The sequence below is a fragment of the Trachemys scripta genome, chromosome 5, assembly GCF_013100865.1.
Source record: "Trachemys scripta elegans isolate TJP31775 chromosome 5, CAS_Tse_1.0, whole genome shotgun sequence".
NCBI lineage: Eukaryota > Metazoa > Chordata > Testudines > Emydidae > Trachemys > Trachemys scripta.
This window is the reverse complement of record NC_048302.1, coordinates 66,256,667-66,272,252: the sequence shown is the minus strand read 5'-3', so window position 1 is coordinate 66,272,252 and position 15,586 is coordinate 66,256,667. Positions and strand designations below refer to the sequence as shown.

The 15,586-nt window shown below is 37.6% G+C and overlaps 1 protein-coding gene across 1 annotated transcript in view; it reads right to left on the bottom strand.

The window, feature by feature from the left end:
• Positions 1-15,586, bottom strand: part of TLL1 (tolloid like 1) — a 199,835-nt gene that overhangs the window by 2,063 nt on the left and 182,186 nt on the right. Inside the window, exons 20-21 of the mRNA XM_034772660.1 lie at positions 11,385-11,598; positions 3,647-3,897 (exon numbers count right to left, since the gene is read on the bottom strand). Of these exons, the coding sequence (XP_034628551.1) occupies positions 3,647-3,897; positions 11,385-11,598 (465 nt within the window). The remainder of the gene's footprint in view (positions 1-3,646; positions 3,898-11,384; positions 11,599-15,586) is intronic.

Genomic DNA, 15,586 nt, shown 5'->3' with positions numbered 1-15,586 from the left:
AAATAAGTACATAAGTAAAGTTATTTTTTTCACCTTTTACTCTATTAGTTCTTTTTCAGATAAGATCTTTTCCTATGGATTCCTCTTTAAGCAGTATAATTTAATAGCACCATTCACAGTGGATAGAACCAATACCACCATTCAAAGTGGATACAACACCTTTACACAGGCAACACTAGGTCTTAGTCTAACATTATAAAACAATGCAGCAACAAATTTCAGAGACTCATACAGCATTTTTCCAGACCAACATAGTGAAAAATGGAATAGGACTATACATACTGGAACAGACTCATGGTCTATCTTGTTCAGTAGCCTGTCTCTAACAGTGGTCAGAACCAGATGCTTTAGAGGAAGATGGAAGAAACCCCACAGTAGGCAGAGGTGAGATAATCTCCACTCCAAGAAAGCCTTCTCCTAGCCCCTAAGAGGATAATCCTGAAGTATGAGGTTTTAACCTTTTTTAGTATTAACTATTATAACTGGAAATTTTGATTATCCATCCAGTCCCTCTTTGAATCTTAAATTCCTGGCATAAATGACATCATGTGGCAATGAGTTCCACAGCCTAGCTATGTGTTGTGTAAAAAATTATTTCCTTTATCAGTTTTGAATTTGCCACCTTTCCATTCTATTGAATGTTCCCTTGATTTAGTATTATGAGGCTGGCAGAACTGAAGCTCCCAATCTATCTTCTCTATACCACTGATTATTTTAGGTAGTTTTATCACATCTCATTTTATTCATCCCTTTTTAAAGGGAAACAATCCCAATCTTTTCCGTTACTCTTCATGTGAAAGTTTTTCCATGCCCCAAATCATTCTCATCACCCTTTCCCGCTCTCCCTCTATTCTGCTGTATTTCCTATGGGGTGACCAGTAATGTACACAGTATTCCATATGAAGATTAACCACTGATTTATATAATGGCATTATGTAATTTTCTGTATTGTTCTCTACCCCATTCTTATGGTAGCCTAACATTTTGTTTGCTTTTTTCACTGTAGTTGCACCATGATCAGAAGCCTTCGTTGAGCTGTCCACAATGATGTCCAGGTCCTTTGTCCTAAGCTACACTCTAAGGGTATTAGTAGTTCATGTTTTTTTCCTCTAATGTTATTACTTTGTATTTATCAGTATTGAATTTTATCTGCTATCATGTTTCCCATTCACCTAACTTGAGTAGGTCTCTCTGAAGTCTCCTCTGGATAGACTAACTTATATAATGAAATTATAACAATTCAATACACCAAAACATAGTTGGCTAAATTCTGCTTTCCACTGTACTGGTACAAATCCAGAGTAATCTCACTGAAATCAGAGGCGATAGTTTGGAATTATACGGCCATAATGGAGAGCAGAATATTGTCTAATTTGGATGCTCTGCTAAAAATCCATCCTAGTACAGTAAAGTCTAGAAAAGCCAGATGGCAACTAAACTGTGTAATGTAGACATGACAAACTAGAATAGCTGGCCTCAAGAAAACTAGTCATGGGTAAATTTTTAAAGGTTAACACATTCAGTGCAGTTAGAATGCTTGTTTGGAGTGGATCCAAACTTTTAGATTCCTACTCTTTCTATCTCCACAATCGCTCCTACTTACCACAATTAACCTCCCTCCCATTCATGACCACCCCTATCTTCTGATGATCCCATTGCTTAGCACAGCAGCTCTATTGGGATCTGGTTTATACTGAATTCAAATTTTGCCCCACGTGAGGCTGTGTTCCCAGAGTGCCTATTGTGCCCTTGACTGCATAAGTTTTGTAATTATTGGTGGTCACACTAGCACTGCAATGAGATCAACAACATATGTATAACTGTAAATACAGACAATAGAGACTGAGCAAGCAGAAGGCTGGGACCCACTAGAGGGTCATAGCTTAGGAAGGATTCTATTATCTATAAGAATATTGCAGGGTAGGGAAGTGAGCTTCAGGTGTGTTGGGAGTCCAAAAGAAGAGTTAGAGTTTTCTGAAACGTGCATAAAAGGTTTGAAACTAGGTCAACAGGTCTAGGCCATTTTTTTTTCTGAACTACCTCTCCCCTTATTAAAGGAGGTTAGTTTAGTATAAACTAAATATAAAATCTGGAGCGTGCCACTTGAAAAATATTTAAGATTTGTATTAATGTAGCCTGTGCTGTTCCTTGTACTGACAGGTCAGTTATACAAATGATGGACAATAACACATCTGGAGCTTTTATACTACACTATGATGTGATCAGTTTCATTTTTATAGCAGGTAATAGCAAGAAGGATGAGATGAGTGAATAGCTTTAGAGAAAGCTAAAACAGTCAGAACATTTACCCCATCATAAAACTATGAATTGTGTCATCTGGAGGGTGGAACGGGGCTCTGTTCTGCCACCTTTACTCATATTTTGGGACTACTGATAAAGGTACTGAGGTACTGCTCAGTGTAGAATGTCAGAATTGGGCCCCTAGCAGTAGTTTTGTTGTTCTGAGGGTTAGTTAAGGTTCTATCATTCCCTCCTTTCCTTTCCCTCAAGCTTAATATGCTTAAAAAGGGGTTGATTTGGCTCTGTTCAGAGCAAGTCAGCCTGAGGTTGACATCTATCTGGATCCCAGGGCCAGCTCCAGGCACCAGCTTAACAAGCAGGTGCTTGGGGCGGCCAAAGGAGAGGGGCAGCACCTGCGGCAATTCGGGGGCGGCAGGTCCCTCACTCCCTCTAGGAGCAAAGGACCTGCCTCTGAACTGCTGCCGCCGATCGCGGCTTTTTTTTTTTTTTTTTCAATTGCTGCCGCTGATTGCGATCGCGGCTTTTTTTTTTTTGCTTGGGGCGGCAGAAATGCTGGAGCCGACCCTGCTGGATCCTCTTACTTCATAGGCCCAGACTATTCTTGGTCCCAACATGGCTATGCGGGGGAGTAAATGCTACCACCTCATGTCGGATCTTGTCAAATCTTGGGTCTACGTGCAGTGAGAGAAACAGAACAAGAAGCAAGAGCTGTACACCAGATACTTACCTTCTTTCCCTGTGAGCAAGTGGGTGGAGCCCTGACTCCCCTTTCCTCAACACACTGGGCCTGCAGAGCTAGGCCAATGCAAAGGGAGACGTAAGTTGCACCCTTTTAGAGGGGCAGTAAGTTATCTTCTCCCAGGAGCCACAATTCCTTTTCAGAGATCCTACTTGGATGGCACAGTGGCACAGCTATGCAAAGCTGCCTACTTAAGCTAAAATTATTCTCTCATTCTAGGCCTATATTTCTTTAGAATCAGGTTAGAAATCAGAATGGAACAAGAGAACAAACCATGTGACAGACGTTAGTCACATTGCTTAATGCAGTACTACAAAGTGCCCAGATATTAAAGTGACGAGTGCGGTATAAAAACCTATACAGAACAGACTAAACAATTTTACTTTCAACTTCATATGCATAGCATAATGATGCAATACTCTGGCTACAAAGACCACAGAATACTTATTGACTGAAAATATTTCAATGGCATATTTTTTGAAATCATAAAAACATATCTATTGTTCCCAGATTTTGGAAAAATATTTTATTTATTTTTGACAAAACCTACAGCTTGGAGAAAACTACCTGACAGTGACCCTGTAAGAATTTTTATTTTGTAGCTTTTCTGTGCATAAATATCAGCTTCAGTTACTGATTACTTACCCCCGATCCGCAAAATCGACCAAGTCTCACACCTGTTGTATCATGGCCATCAAAGAGTTCAATGTAGTCATAACCACAATCTGCCTCTTCTTCCACCTCAAATGTCTGAAATGTTAACTCTACTCGGTAGCCACGCTCTGATACTAACAACCACTCACAGTCCATTTGAACTGGATAGTTGTTGTCACCAAACTGAGCATGAGAGTACAGATCTCTAGGCTTCGATTCAGCTTTCAGTCGACCACCACACTCTGCATGAAGGAAACAAATAAAGAATAAGGAAAAGCTTGCTTCAGTACAGCTCATCGTTCCCTTTTCCTGTAAGGCTAGCCTTGCTCAGGATGAATAGGTCCTTACCACACAAATAGATCTATGGAAGTTAATGGGACTACTTTGCACAGTGAGGTACTACTCTGAATAAGGGTGGCAGAACCTGGCCCATAATGTAAAATTTATTTTTTTAAAGTAAATGGACCCAATTCTGCTTACTGTGCCTGAGTAATAATTTACAACTTCAATGGAACTTCTTGGCTATAAGGTACTAAAAGGGAGCAAGGAGACCCTTGTGCCCTGCTAAGGTCCAAATGTGGAACTGAATGTGAGGTGAAGAATCAAAATGTGAGTCCAAAAAAATTTAAATTGTAATAAAATACTGCAGAATTCATTCCTTTCCTCTTTTTATAGCCTTAGATACATCATTTCCCGTTATGTAAATAACTTTTAACAAAAGAGGACAGCAAATTTGCAGAGAATGTAGATAAACTGTGTGATATCCTTCATAATATACATTTGAGATGCACATAAGGGCAGCCAAATCAAACTTTATACTGGGGCATTACATACTGTATGTCAATATTTTCATAATATATCTATTTATATGAGTTAGTAAATTTCTAATTATATGGGTTAAGATACATGTTGCTTTACAGATTCACTCAGGTGTAGCTTGTCAAAAAAAATTCTGAGTTTAAAAATATGTATATTACAACATTTTATAGAAAAAACGGTTTTGAAAAATGTTACATTTCACTTCATGAAAAAGAATGTTAAGACCCATAAACTGGGCTACAAATAGTTTGCTTGACAGAAGCAGCTATTATATATTTGAAGATCAAAACATAACTATGTTTACCTCTTCTGTCTAAACATTTTAACTAGTTTCAATTAATAAATATTTGTTCATTATACATTTTCATTGTGTTTAGCTTTCTATACTACATCAGTGAGTTAAAGTTAAAGGCACTATTTAAAAGCAGCTAGGAACACATGTAAAACTGTATTTTGAAAAAAGGTTTGGCTGGGTTCTTTTAATTTTAACACCTATGGAGATTTCAATTAAAACAGATCACTTATTTTTACAGGTTCATCTGCTCCTTATTTCTCACCAGGCCACAATCGTCTGCTTATGACATTCATTTCTACAGTAACTATAACAAAATCTGTTTATGTTAGGATCCTGCACAGCGGCATTAAATTTTATGATCAGCTAAAACAAATCCCAGAATCCAAACACAGCTGAGCTCTGGACAAGAGAGGAGCTGGTCATGAACTCTGTGGATCAGGCCCAACTTTAACAACAACAAATTGTGATGTCATATGTTAAAGATTCTGAATTCAGGCAGGAAATAATACTGGGAACACATGGATGCTTAAAACTGCATTTTTATAGTATTCATGAAAATATGGCTATTAAGAATCAAGGGAAGCAAAACAGAAAATATTATATAATATGTAAGTGGAATGATTCTATTAAACTTGATTTATAGCTCAACATAGGATTTTAAATTCTTCTAGACAAGCATGTATTAGAATAAACAGTAAAGTGAACCCAGTTGAGGCGTCTCATCTGTAGCTTTGATAATGCACAGTTGTGAAATGGGAAAAAATGCACACAAGTACACATGTATGAAACCTCATGAAGGTATCCCACCATAGCCGATTCACAGGATACACATGTATGAAACCTCATGAAGGTACTCGTGTGCATTTTTTCCCATTTCACAACTGTGCATTATCAAAGCTACAGATGAGACGCCTCAACTGGGTTCACTTTACTGTTTATTCTAATTTACTGGCTACTTCACTTTCTTGTGAATTTAGTTACATTTTTGCTTTTGACTGGAATAAGAGGGTTGTAAGAGGGTTTACACATTTAAGACATAGAACAGCTGTAAAAAAGGAATACTTTTAATCAACTGTATGTACTGTTTCCCCCAGATATGCTATTGTTTCTATGAGGTTAAAAGAAAGCTCCATCCATATTACCAGCTGCAAAAATTTTAAAGCAAGAAGAATTTCTCACATTTATAAAAGGAGAACCAATTTAAGAAATAAAGAGGATTTTTTCACAAGATCTTAAGTGTACTTTTCCAAAGTGACTGAAGCACTTAGGAACCTAAATCTCATTAGAAATCAATGGATTTAGGGCCTGAAGTGCCTATATCATTTTTGAAAATGCACACCATACTCCAGTCAGCCTTTGAGATGGAGAGGCTTTCTCAGGGCCATTAGGGGAAAGAAAACACTTGGCTCCTGTAAGGATTGACCCTTTCTTGTTTCCTCCCCTCCCCATGGGCACTCAGCTTCCTTGTGAGCTTGAGAAGTGTAGGAAGGGGGCTCCTTGACTTGCAAGGGTGCAGCATAAGCCTATTGGTTCCCATGCACACAAGCAAAGGGCTTATAAACCCTTCTCCCTGCCCAGGGCCCAATTCTGCACCCTGATCAAAATCCCCCCCGTACTCACTGTGGGCATCATCCTAGTCACCTTTTTAGCCAGATTGGCCTGGGCAATGTGGGTTTTTTTTGTTTTCCTCTCAGCAGCCCAGGAACCAGTCGATAGGTTGCACTGCAAAATTCATGTTGTTGCAACTCAGCAGGTACCCAGTGCAGCTAATTGTTCAACGGAAGGTCCAGTTCCCTGATAAACTGGAATTGGAAGTGGACTACTAGAAGGGTTGTACTAAAAAAGGTGGGGAATTGAACCAGGACTCCTAATGTCTGGTACAGCAAGGAGACAAACCCACTTATATGAAAGAAGATGGTGAGGTCCCAGCAGTGGTGCTGAGACCATGCTCACAGTGTGGAGGGCTGATGGCAGCCCTCTCCCAGGTGGTATGGGTTACAGAAGGAAGGATGACCTGCACCAAAGGAGCTATTGCTGGATAGTTCCCAGGTGTGTTACTCAGTAAATCTGCAGCCTAGTGTCATTCCTGGTGTCTTGTCTTTCTTCCTGTGCTGTCGAGGACAATAGGAGTTATACTATTTGGACACTTAAGCACTTTTGAAAACTTTACTCTAGGACTCATTTATATTATGTCAAAACTGTGGTAGAGAAACTGATTTAAAAAGTTGTTTAAAATGTGTTCAGGCTAATGCAGTTTAAACAGTTTGCTCTGTATGGAATTATCACAACCATTTAAAAACAATGTTTAATCTCCTGGTAGATGCATGCTTTTTAAAACATACTTCTAAATAGATTATACCCCTTTATTATGGGCAGGAATACATTAATTTTACATTATGAGTACATTAATTTTAGTTAAATACTATTTTTTTAATTTGTGCTGCAGACATGGATTTATAGTCTCAGGAAATTAATATTTTAAATCCACTGGAATTGTTTAAGAAATTGAACATATTTAGCTCCCAAAATACTCATCACTTCCCAAGTCTGACAAATGCAAACAAAAATAAAATGCAAAAAAAAACCCCAAACCCAACCAAAAAAACAACAACTATGATTGGAAATCTCGCATTAATTCACAGGATCTGGGGAACTGCATATTGAATATGAGTCAGCAATGTGATGCAGTTTCAAAAAAGACTAATATCATTCAGAGACATATTAATAGGAGTGTTATATATAAGACATGAGAGGTAGTTGTCCTGCTCTACTTCACCCTGGTAAGGCCTCACCCAGAGAACGGTGTCCAATTCTGTGTGCCGCACTTTAGCAAAGATATGGATAAATTGGAGAGCATCCAGATGAGAGCAACAAAAATGATAAGAGGTTTAGAAAACCTGACCTATGAGAAAAGGTTAACACAACTGGGCATGTTTAGTTTTCAGAAATGAAGACTGAGAGGGAGGCCTGATAACAATCTTCAAGTATGCTAAGGGCTAGTATAAAATGTACAGTGGTCAGTTGTTCTCTATTTCTACGGAAGGTAGGACTAGACACTCGTCTGTTAGATATTAGGGAAAACTTTCTAACTATAAGGGAGTTGAGCTCCCGAATAGGTTTCTAAGATAAGCTGTGGAATTCCCACCTGTGGAGATTTTTAAGAACAGGTTGGACAAACACCTCTCAGGGATGGTCTGGGTTTACTCGCTCCTGCATAGGGGTTTGGATTAGATGAACTCTCGAGGTCCCTTCCACACCTACATTTCTATGATTCTATAATTGTCCAGAAAATCTGGAAGGGAATACGAAGTTTAGTGGCATGAGTTTTGGATTCCGTGTCAGACTGCTCCTTCTGAGATTACTATATGACTCCTGGCCTTGTGCCAGGGAGTGTAAAGCCAGAAGATTGTGTCCAGTACGGAGAGAGGGAAATGGCAACTTGAGCTCTTTCTGCCTGGCCTTGCACAGTAACGCAGGGTTAGGTGTAACGCCGACAGACCCTGGTCGTCGGCAGGCAAGATTGAATCTGGTGACTCTGGAGCTTAGTGCATGAGCCTCTATCACATGAGCTAAAAGCCAACTGGCTGTTAGCTAAGGCTGTAGAGCAGACTCATTTTCTCTCTCTCTCTCTCTCTAAGTGGTCTCGGTGCCTCTAGATGGGACAGAACATCACACCCAGGTGGTATGGGGGTTACATAGGCATGATCTTTTTACTACCACCCCTGATCTCACCCACACAATCTAGCCTTTTTAAATTAAATATTATTTATTATTATGTTATGGAAGCAATAAAATGAAGAAAAATAATATATGCTTTGAAAACTCCTTGATTATATATTGATAAATGCAATGTCCATAAGGATATTTATTCAGACAAAACTCCCACTAAAATTAATGGTTATGCTTTCATCGAGACTGCAGGACAAAGTCCGTATTCTGTACAAACAGTACATACAAACTGTATCCCTAAACACTTCTTCACTATGCTATCAGTTAACTTAATGGACATTTAGGAAACATTTTCCTTCAAAAATTAACTTTGAACTATATATGAGCAAAAAATGCACCTTTTTTATTCTACATTCTTAAAAAGAATCAAGCAGATTTTGTTTTTCAACATTCTGAAGGAAAACACTGTACCTGTGTTGAGATATCATACACAAAGTTTCCACATCAAGTTGAAGTTATAAACCTCTTCAAACAGACATTTATAAGGGAAATACCAGCAAGCCATTAACTGTACAAAAATTATTAGGGGGTTGGGGCACATGACTTACGAGGAGAGGCTCAGGGAACTTGGCTTATTTGTCTGCAGAAGAGGAGAGTGAGAGGGGGGTTCCAAAGAGGATGGAGCTCATCTGTTCTCAGTGGTAGCAGGTGACTGAACAAGGAGCAATGGTCTCAAGTTGCAGTGGGGGAGGTCTAGGATGGATATTAGAAAAAACTATTTCACTAGGAGGATGGTGAAGCACTGGAATGGGTTACCTAGGGAGGTGGTGGAATCTCCATCCTTAGAGATTTTTAAGGTCTGGCTTGACAAAGTTCTTGCTGGGAGGATTTAGTTGGGGTTGGTCCTGCTTTGAGCAGGGGATTGGAGTAGATGAACTCCTGAGGTCTCTTCCAACCCTAATCTTCTATGATTTTATGTAGCAATGCAACTGGTAACACTTAGAAATACTGTGGGCATAGATTTTAATTTTCTTTATGTAATGACTACTGCAATTGTGTAAATGGAAAGAAGCTACATAAATCAGTAGTATTACAACACCCATCTTTACCAATAGTTTTGGTTTTTAATTATTTACTGTAAAATTGTAATAAGGACCAATCAAACCTTTTATATATAATTTTGTGAAAATCATAATGGTCATTGTGTGGTAGAGAAGACTGGAGGGGGTAATACAAATGATCTGGTAGGATTTGGGAAGGATGAAGTAAAGCACATGATAAATTTTTCAGTCCCTCTTCAGAGTTAAAATGTACATGTGTAACACATGTGGTTGTAGATATACAATTGTAGCAGATACAAAGGGAGATAAGGAAGGGCCTGATCCAGCAAACACATCATGAGCGTACTACTAAGTGTTTGCAAATCAGGCCCTATAACAAGAAAGAGAAGTACACTGAATGTCAGGTTAAACAAAGCTTTCATTTTCCAGCATCAGAACACAAAAGGTGAGAGAGAGCCCAGGCTCTGCCAAAAGGAGAAATTAATCACAAAGTATCAAAAATTATTTCTCTGCAAAAATTCAAGGAGAAAAAATCTAATTTGAATTTTAATATTAATTTACAATGACTCGATAGTTGCACACACACTTTCACGTTGCATGTGATGTTTTAGACAATGTTAAACTACATGGATACAATATAGACTATTCATCCTTATACTCAAGATTAGGGATTTTTGTGTGTCAGCAAAGCCTTAGTATGCTAGAAGTCATATTTATAGAATATCCACTTTAGTATGCAGTTTACAAAATAATCCCTGAGTAAGAATTGATTGTGGTAAATGAAGAAATATTATTTCTACTGTAGAGATTGGGGAAATATTATTCTCTTCTACTCTAAGGTAGGTGCTGGAACTAGGGCTATTGCTGCAACCCTTGGCTTGAAGTGGTTTCCATTGTATACGGGGTTTACAGCTTGGTTCAGTGGCTCTCAGAGCCCCCACTCTACAAACTGTTCCAGCGCCCCTGCTCTCTACTATTTTCGAATGGCTCCTCTTCCCTTTACAAACATGTCTTGGAAGTTACAATTTTTAGAGTCACCACTAGGGGTCATTGTAAGCCAAGCAACTTCAGAAAATTAATGTTTGTAACATGGAAAATGTCCTAAGCAACCGATTAATGGAATTTCAAAACATATTTTGAATTCCAATAATTCCTATCAAGCACCGAAACTAACTGCTAAGTCTGAAGGAGACTAAACTTTTTAAAACCTTGTTTATTTTAGCAAGACTGTCAATTTTCTTTTGCTTATTTTTTACCTTTGCTTACCATTCCTTTTTTAACTGTAGAAGAAATAGTGTTACCTGTTAACATAAAATCCCATGTTTTATTTAAAGCCATAGAAGACAAAAATCAGAGACTATTTTGGTACACAGCACACTACATTAAAATAGCTCCACTGGAAATGCAATTAAAGGCTGTGGAATCTTTTATAAGTATAGTCAGTTATGGCATTAATTATAAGAATACAAATTTCTTAAAAACCTGTTTCCCAAATCTGCTGAATTTCAAAAGTAATCATGCCTTTCCTTAGGAAAGAATTCACCATTGTCTTGCTTTTGGCTTTTACTAGATCTTTTTCCAAAGTAACTGATTACTTTTTAATGACTGTCCAGGAACAACATTAAGGTTAAAAAAAGAAAAAAGAAAACAATCCAAAACAAAACAAAAAATAAAGTAATAAGATGGCAAAAAAGAGTTAATTCTAGAATCCTGACAATATTTCCTTTCATCTCTGAGTTTAGATTTCATCTACTGCCACCAAGGATTTGTTCATATTTATTCGTAGCACTGATTTATCTACTAAACAATTGCTCATAGAGCGAGAAAATCCCAAATGTCTCCATCCAGGGAAAATGATCAGTAAATGACATCCTGATTTTCTAACCTGTAGAGTGTGTGGCTTGGAAGCCTTTTCTTTGTACTGATGCATCAGAAACAAACCGGAGGAACATTTTATTTCCAGTAGCCACAAGAGGATCTGGTATCTTATTGCCACATAAACGTCCCAGAATTGGTGACTTTTCTGTTTCTCCATCAAACACTTCCAAGTGGTCATAAGCACATTCCTGATGTTGTTCAATCTCAAACTCATTAAAGGTCTGAAAAGAAAGCAAAATAGTGTGTTAAGAAGGACTCCAATACATATTATATCTTATACATAATAAAAATGAACTGTATATAGGTTTCCAGCATGCAGTCTGCTTGCAACTGAGAGCACATGTAATTTTGTTGCGGTTATAAGCTTGGACCTTTGAATGACATACTCACTCTAAGGAAGCAGAGTAATAATAAAGACAATAATTTTAACGTTGGCAGGGCACCGCTTCACATGAAAGGGATTAGGACAATTGTGTCCAATCCATGGCAGAAAAGAGAAAATCTGGAACACCATAGGCATTCTGTTGAATTCATACAATTAGGTCCCAGGATTATTCCAAATTTCACAGAACATCCAAAACCAGCCAGAAAGTAGAAAATCTACTGGTTCCTTTTATAACTGGGGCCCTGCAACATCTGTGAGACCGTTGTGCTTTTATATATGTGCTTCTTCAATGCAGTTTAAACCAATGAAAACAACATTTCCACATGGCCTTTTGTAAGTAAAACATATACAGCATGGTCCTTTGAAAATTATGCCATATAAATCAATTTTTATAACTACAATATTGGTTATATTTAAGGCTTCACTCAGCAAATTAAAATCATCTTTCTCCAGGAAATCAGTCTTAGAAAGCTGCAAAAATGGTTTTTGAGTGAATTTGTAAATAAACCCCAACATAACTCACTTTTACTTGTCACCAACTCTCAAAGAAAGAGGAACATTGCTGCAGTTATCTTAAAGTTCACAAGTATTACTTACTTTCAGGTCTGTTGTATATTTCTTCTCCACACAGCAACATTTATTTTAGTGTTTATCTGAGCTCCTAGAGACTCACAACTCTCCCCAATGCCCTGGAGAGTGGAGTCCAGTTGTCCAAGATTTTAAAAAGTGACTAGTGATTTTCTGTCCCTCAATTCTAGGATATCCAGCTGAAGATACTTTGAAGGTGTCTGATTCACCGAGTCTGGCCCCTACTCTCTGAAATTCAGGCCCTTTAAACTGGCTGAAGATGTGGGCATCTGAAAATTGAGGGACCCAAAAATCACAAGTCACTTTTTACAATCTTAAATGTATTTGTCCACAGAACAGGTAGCTCAAAGGCAGTGGGAGTTTCTGAACCATATCATCAGACCCTAATAATAAGGGACCACTTCCAGGAGCAAGGAATAGTTCAGTCTCCAGATCCTTCTGGTCTTCTCCACTGAGACTGCCACCTAGTGTTCCAACTCATGACAAGTGTGCTATTTATGTGATATATGGATGCTTCTCTATTCAGGACTGGACTGAGATCACCAAGCTTATTACAAATGGGACATCAAAAAGCCATGAGATATAACTTCTGGTCACTACTGACCTGTGCTAGATTTGAACGAGAACCCTAAGGATGAAAGGTCATAGAGAACTATGTATAAGCATTGAGAGGCTGAAATACTTCTCTGACCATTTTCATTTTAATTAATCTTTAAATTGAAAGCTCATTCAGTTCAGTGGAATTTATTTATTATTATTATTAATAATTAGCAATCTTATGGTTCTCAAACTATGTTTTATTAATACAATAAAATATCACAAAAGCACTCTAGGAATTAATGCTCCTAATTGTACTCAGTGTATTTCCAGCAAAGTAAGCTAAAAGATTCAGAAGCAATATTTAAAAGGAATAAAAGCAAATAGTCTAACTCTGAGCACACATAATAACTGAACATTCTGTCTGGTACACCAAAGCAAGTCTAATCTACTGAATCCCTGATGGAAGTCAGCCAATATAAAATGTGATGGCACTTTATATTACCAGCTGTCCTAAAGGAATTGCATATAGCTGAAGCACTGATGTTTTTGGCAAATGAGAAAGAATACTCAGAATATCAGTTTTAGTTCACAAAGAACTGAAGAGTGAAAAGATAGTACTGGATGGACACAGATTCATTTTATAGGAAAAGTTGACATTTATATGAGCGGAAGGAAATCACAGATGTAATAAAAACAGATGTGCAGCAATCCCCGTTGCCACTCTAAAATTTCAATCAACCATCCTATCTTCATACAGCCAGGTATGTGTTGTCATTGGACCCCTAATAATATTTGATTAATTAAAAAAAAAAAAATCCACACACTGAGAGGCTGTAAGAGCTGGTTAAATATACAATCGAGTGAATCTAATGTGAATATCAATGGGAATTCTATATGTGCTCTAACAGTAGTCTATAGTTCTGAGTTTGATTTTTTCTGTTTTGTTTTGTTTTGTTTTGTTTTGTTTTTAAAAGGAAAATCACACTGTATTTTATTCAGTTGTGCAATCTGAAAGGTCAGTTGTTCAGAGCACTTCTTACAATCAATAACCTGTGAAATTTATTATTTTAAATGTTTGAATTACAATTAGAGTTTATGAGCCTAATGCACAGAAGCTATCTTCCTTAAAAGATATGTTATTTTGACATACAATATAAAGTCAGTGTCCTACGCAAAGAGAATGCAAAGAGTTTCAAACCTGTTTTAATAATCATTAAACAATCATAAACAGAACTAGAGGATTTAAGAAAAAGCAAATATTATATATTAAACTATTTCAAACATTAAAACAGTTTGAAAGAAATATTAAACAAAGAAATTGGCTTAAAGTTTTATCCATAGCATCCCCACATTTCCAGGGACACAAAGAATTTGCTTTTCAGCCGCCTTTATTATTATTAAGCTCGGTAATAAAATTTTGAAATAAAAAAACTTTAAATACTCTTTGCATAATTTAAATCAAGATGAATAAAGATTAATGAGCATGTGGACAAGGGGGATCCAGTGGATATAGTGTACTTAGATTTTCAGAAAGTCTTTGACAATGTCCTTCATCGAAGGCTCTTAAGCAAATAAGTTGTCATGGGATAAGAGAGAAGGTCCTCTCGTGGACTGTTAACTGGTTAATCGATAGGAAACAAAGGGTAGGAATAAATGGTCAGTTTTTAGAATGGAGAGAAGTAAATGTTGCGTCCCCCAGGGGTCTGTACTGGGACCAGTTCTAGTCAACATATTAATAAATGATCTGGAAAATGGGGTAAACAGTGAGGTGGCAAAATTTGCAGATAATACAAAACTAATCAAGATAGTTAGGTCCCAGGCAGACTGCGAAGAGCTATAAAAGGATCTCTCAGAACTGGGTGACTGGGAAACAAAATGGCCAATGAAATTCAATGTTGATAAATGCAAAGTAATGCACACTGGAAAACATAATCCCAACTATACATATAAAATGATGGGGTCTAAATTAGCTGCTACCACTCAAGAAAGAGATCTTGGAGTCATTGTGGATAATTCTCTGAAAACATCCACTCAATGTGCAGCGGCAGTCAAAAAAGTGAACAGAATGTTGGGAATCATTAAGAAAGGGATAGATAATAAGACAGAAAATATCATATTGCCTCTATATAAATACATGGCATGCCCACATCTCAAAAAAGATATATTGGAATTGGAAAAAGTTCAGAAAAGGGCAACAAAAATGATTAGGGGTATGGAATGGCTTCCGTATGAGGAGAGATTAATAAAACTGGGACTTTTCAGCTTGGAAAAGAGATGACTAAGGGGAGATATGATAGAGGTCTATAAAATCATGACTGGTGTTGAGAAAATAGATGAGGAAGTGTTATTTACTCCTTCTCATAACACAAGAAATAGGGGTCACCAAATGAAATTAATAGGAAGCAGGTTTAAAGCAAACAAAAGGAAGTATTTCTTCACACAACGCACAGTCAACCTCTGGAACTCTTTGCCACAGGATGTTGTGAAGGCTAAGACTTTAACAGGGTTCAAAAAAGAACTAGATACATTCATGGAGGATAGGTCCATCAATGGCTATTAGTCAGGATGAACAGGGATGGTGACCCTAGCCTCTGTTTGCCAGAAGCTGGGAATGAGCGACAGGGAATGGATCACTTGATGATTATGTGTTCCGTTCATTCCCTCTGGGGCATCTGGCATTGGCCCCTGTTGAAAGA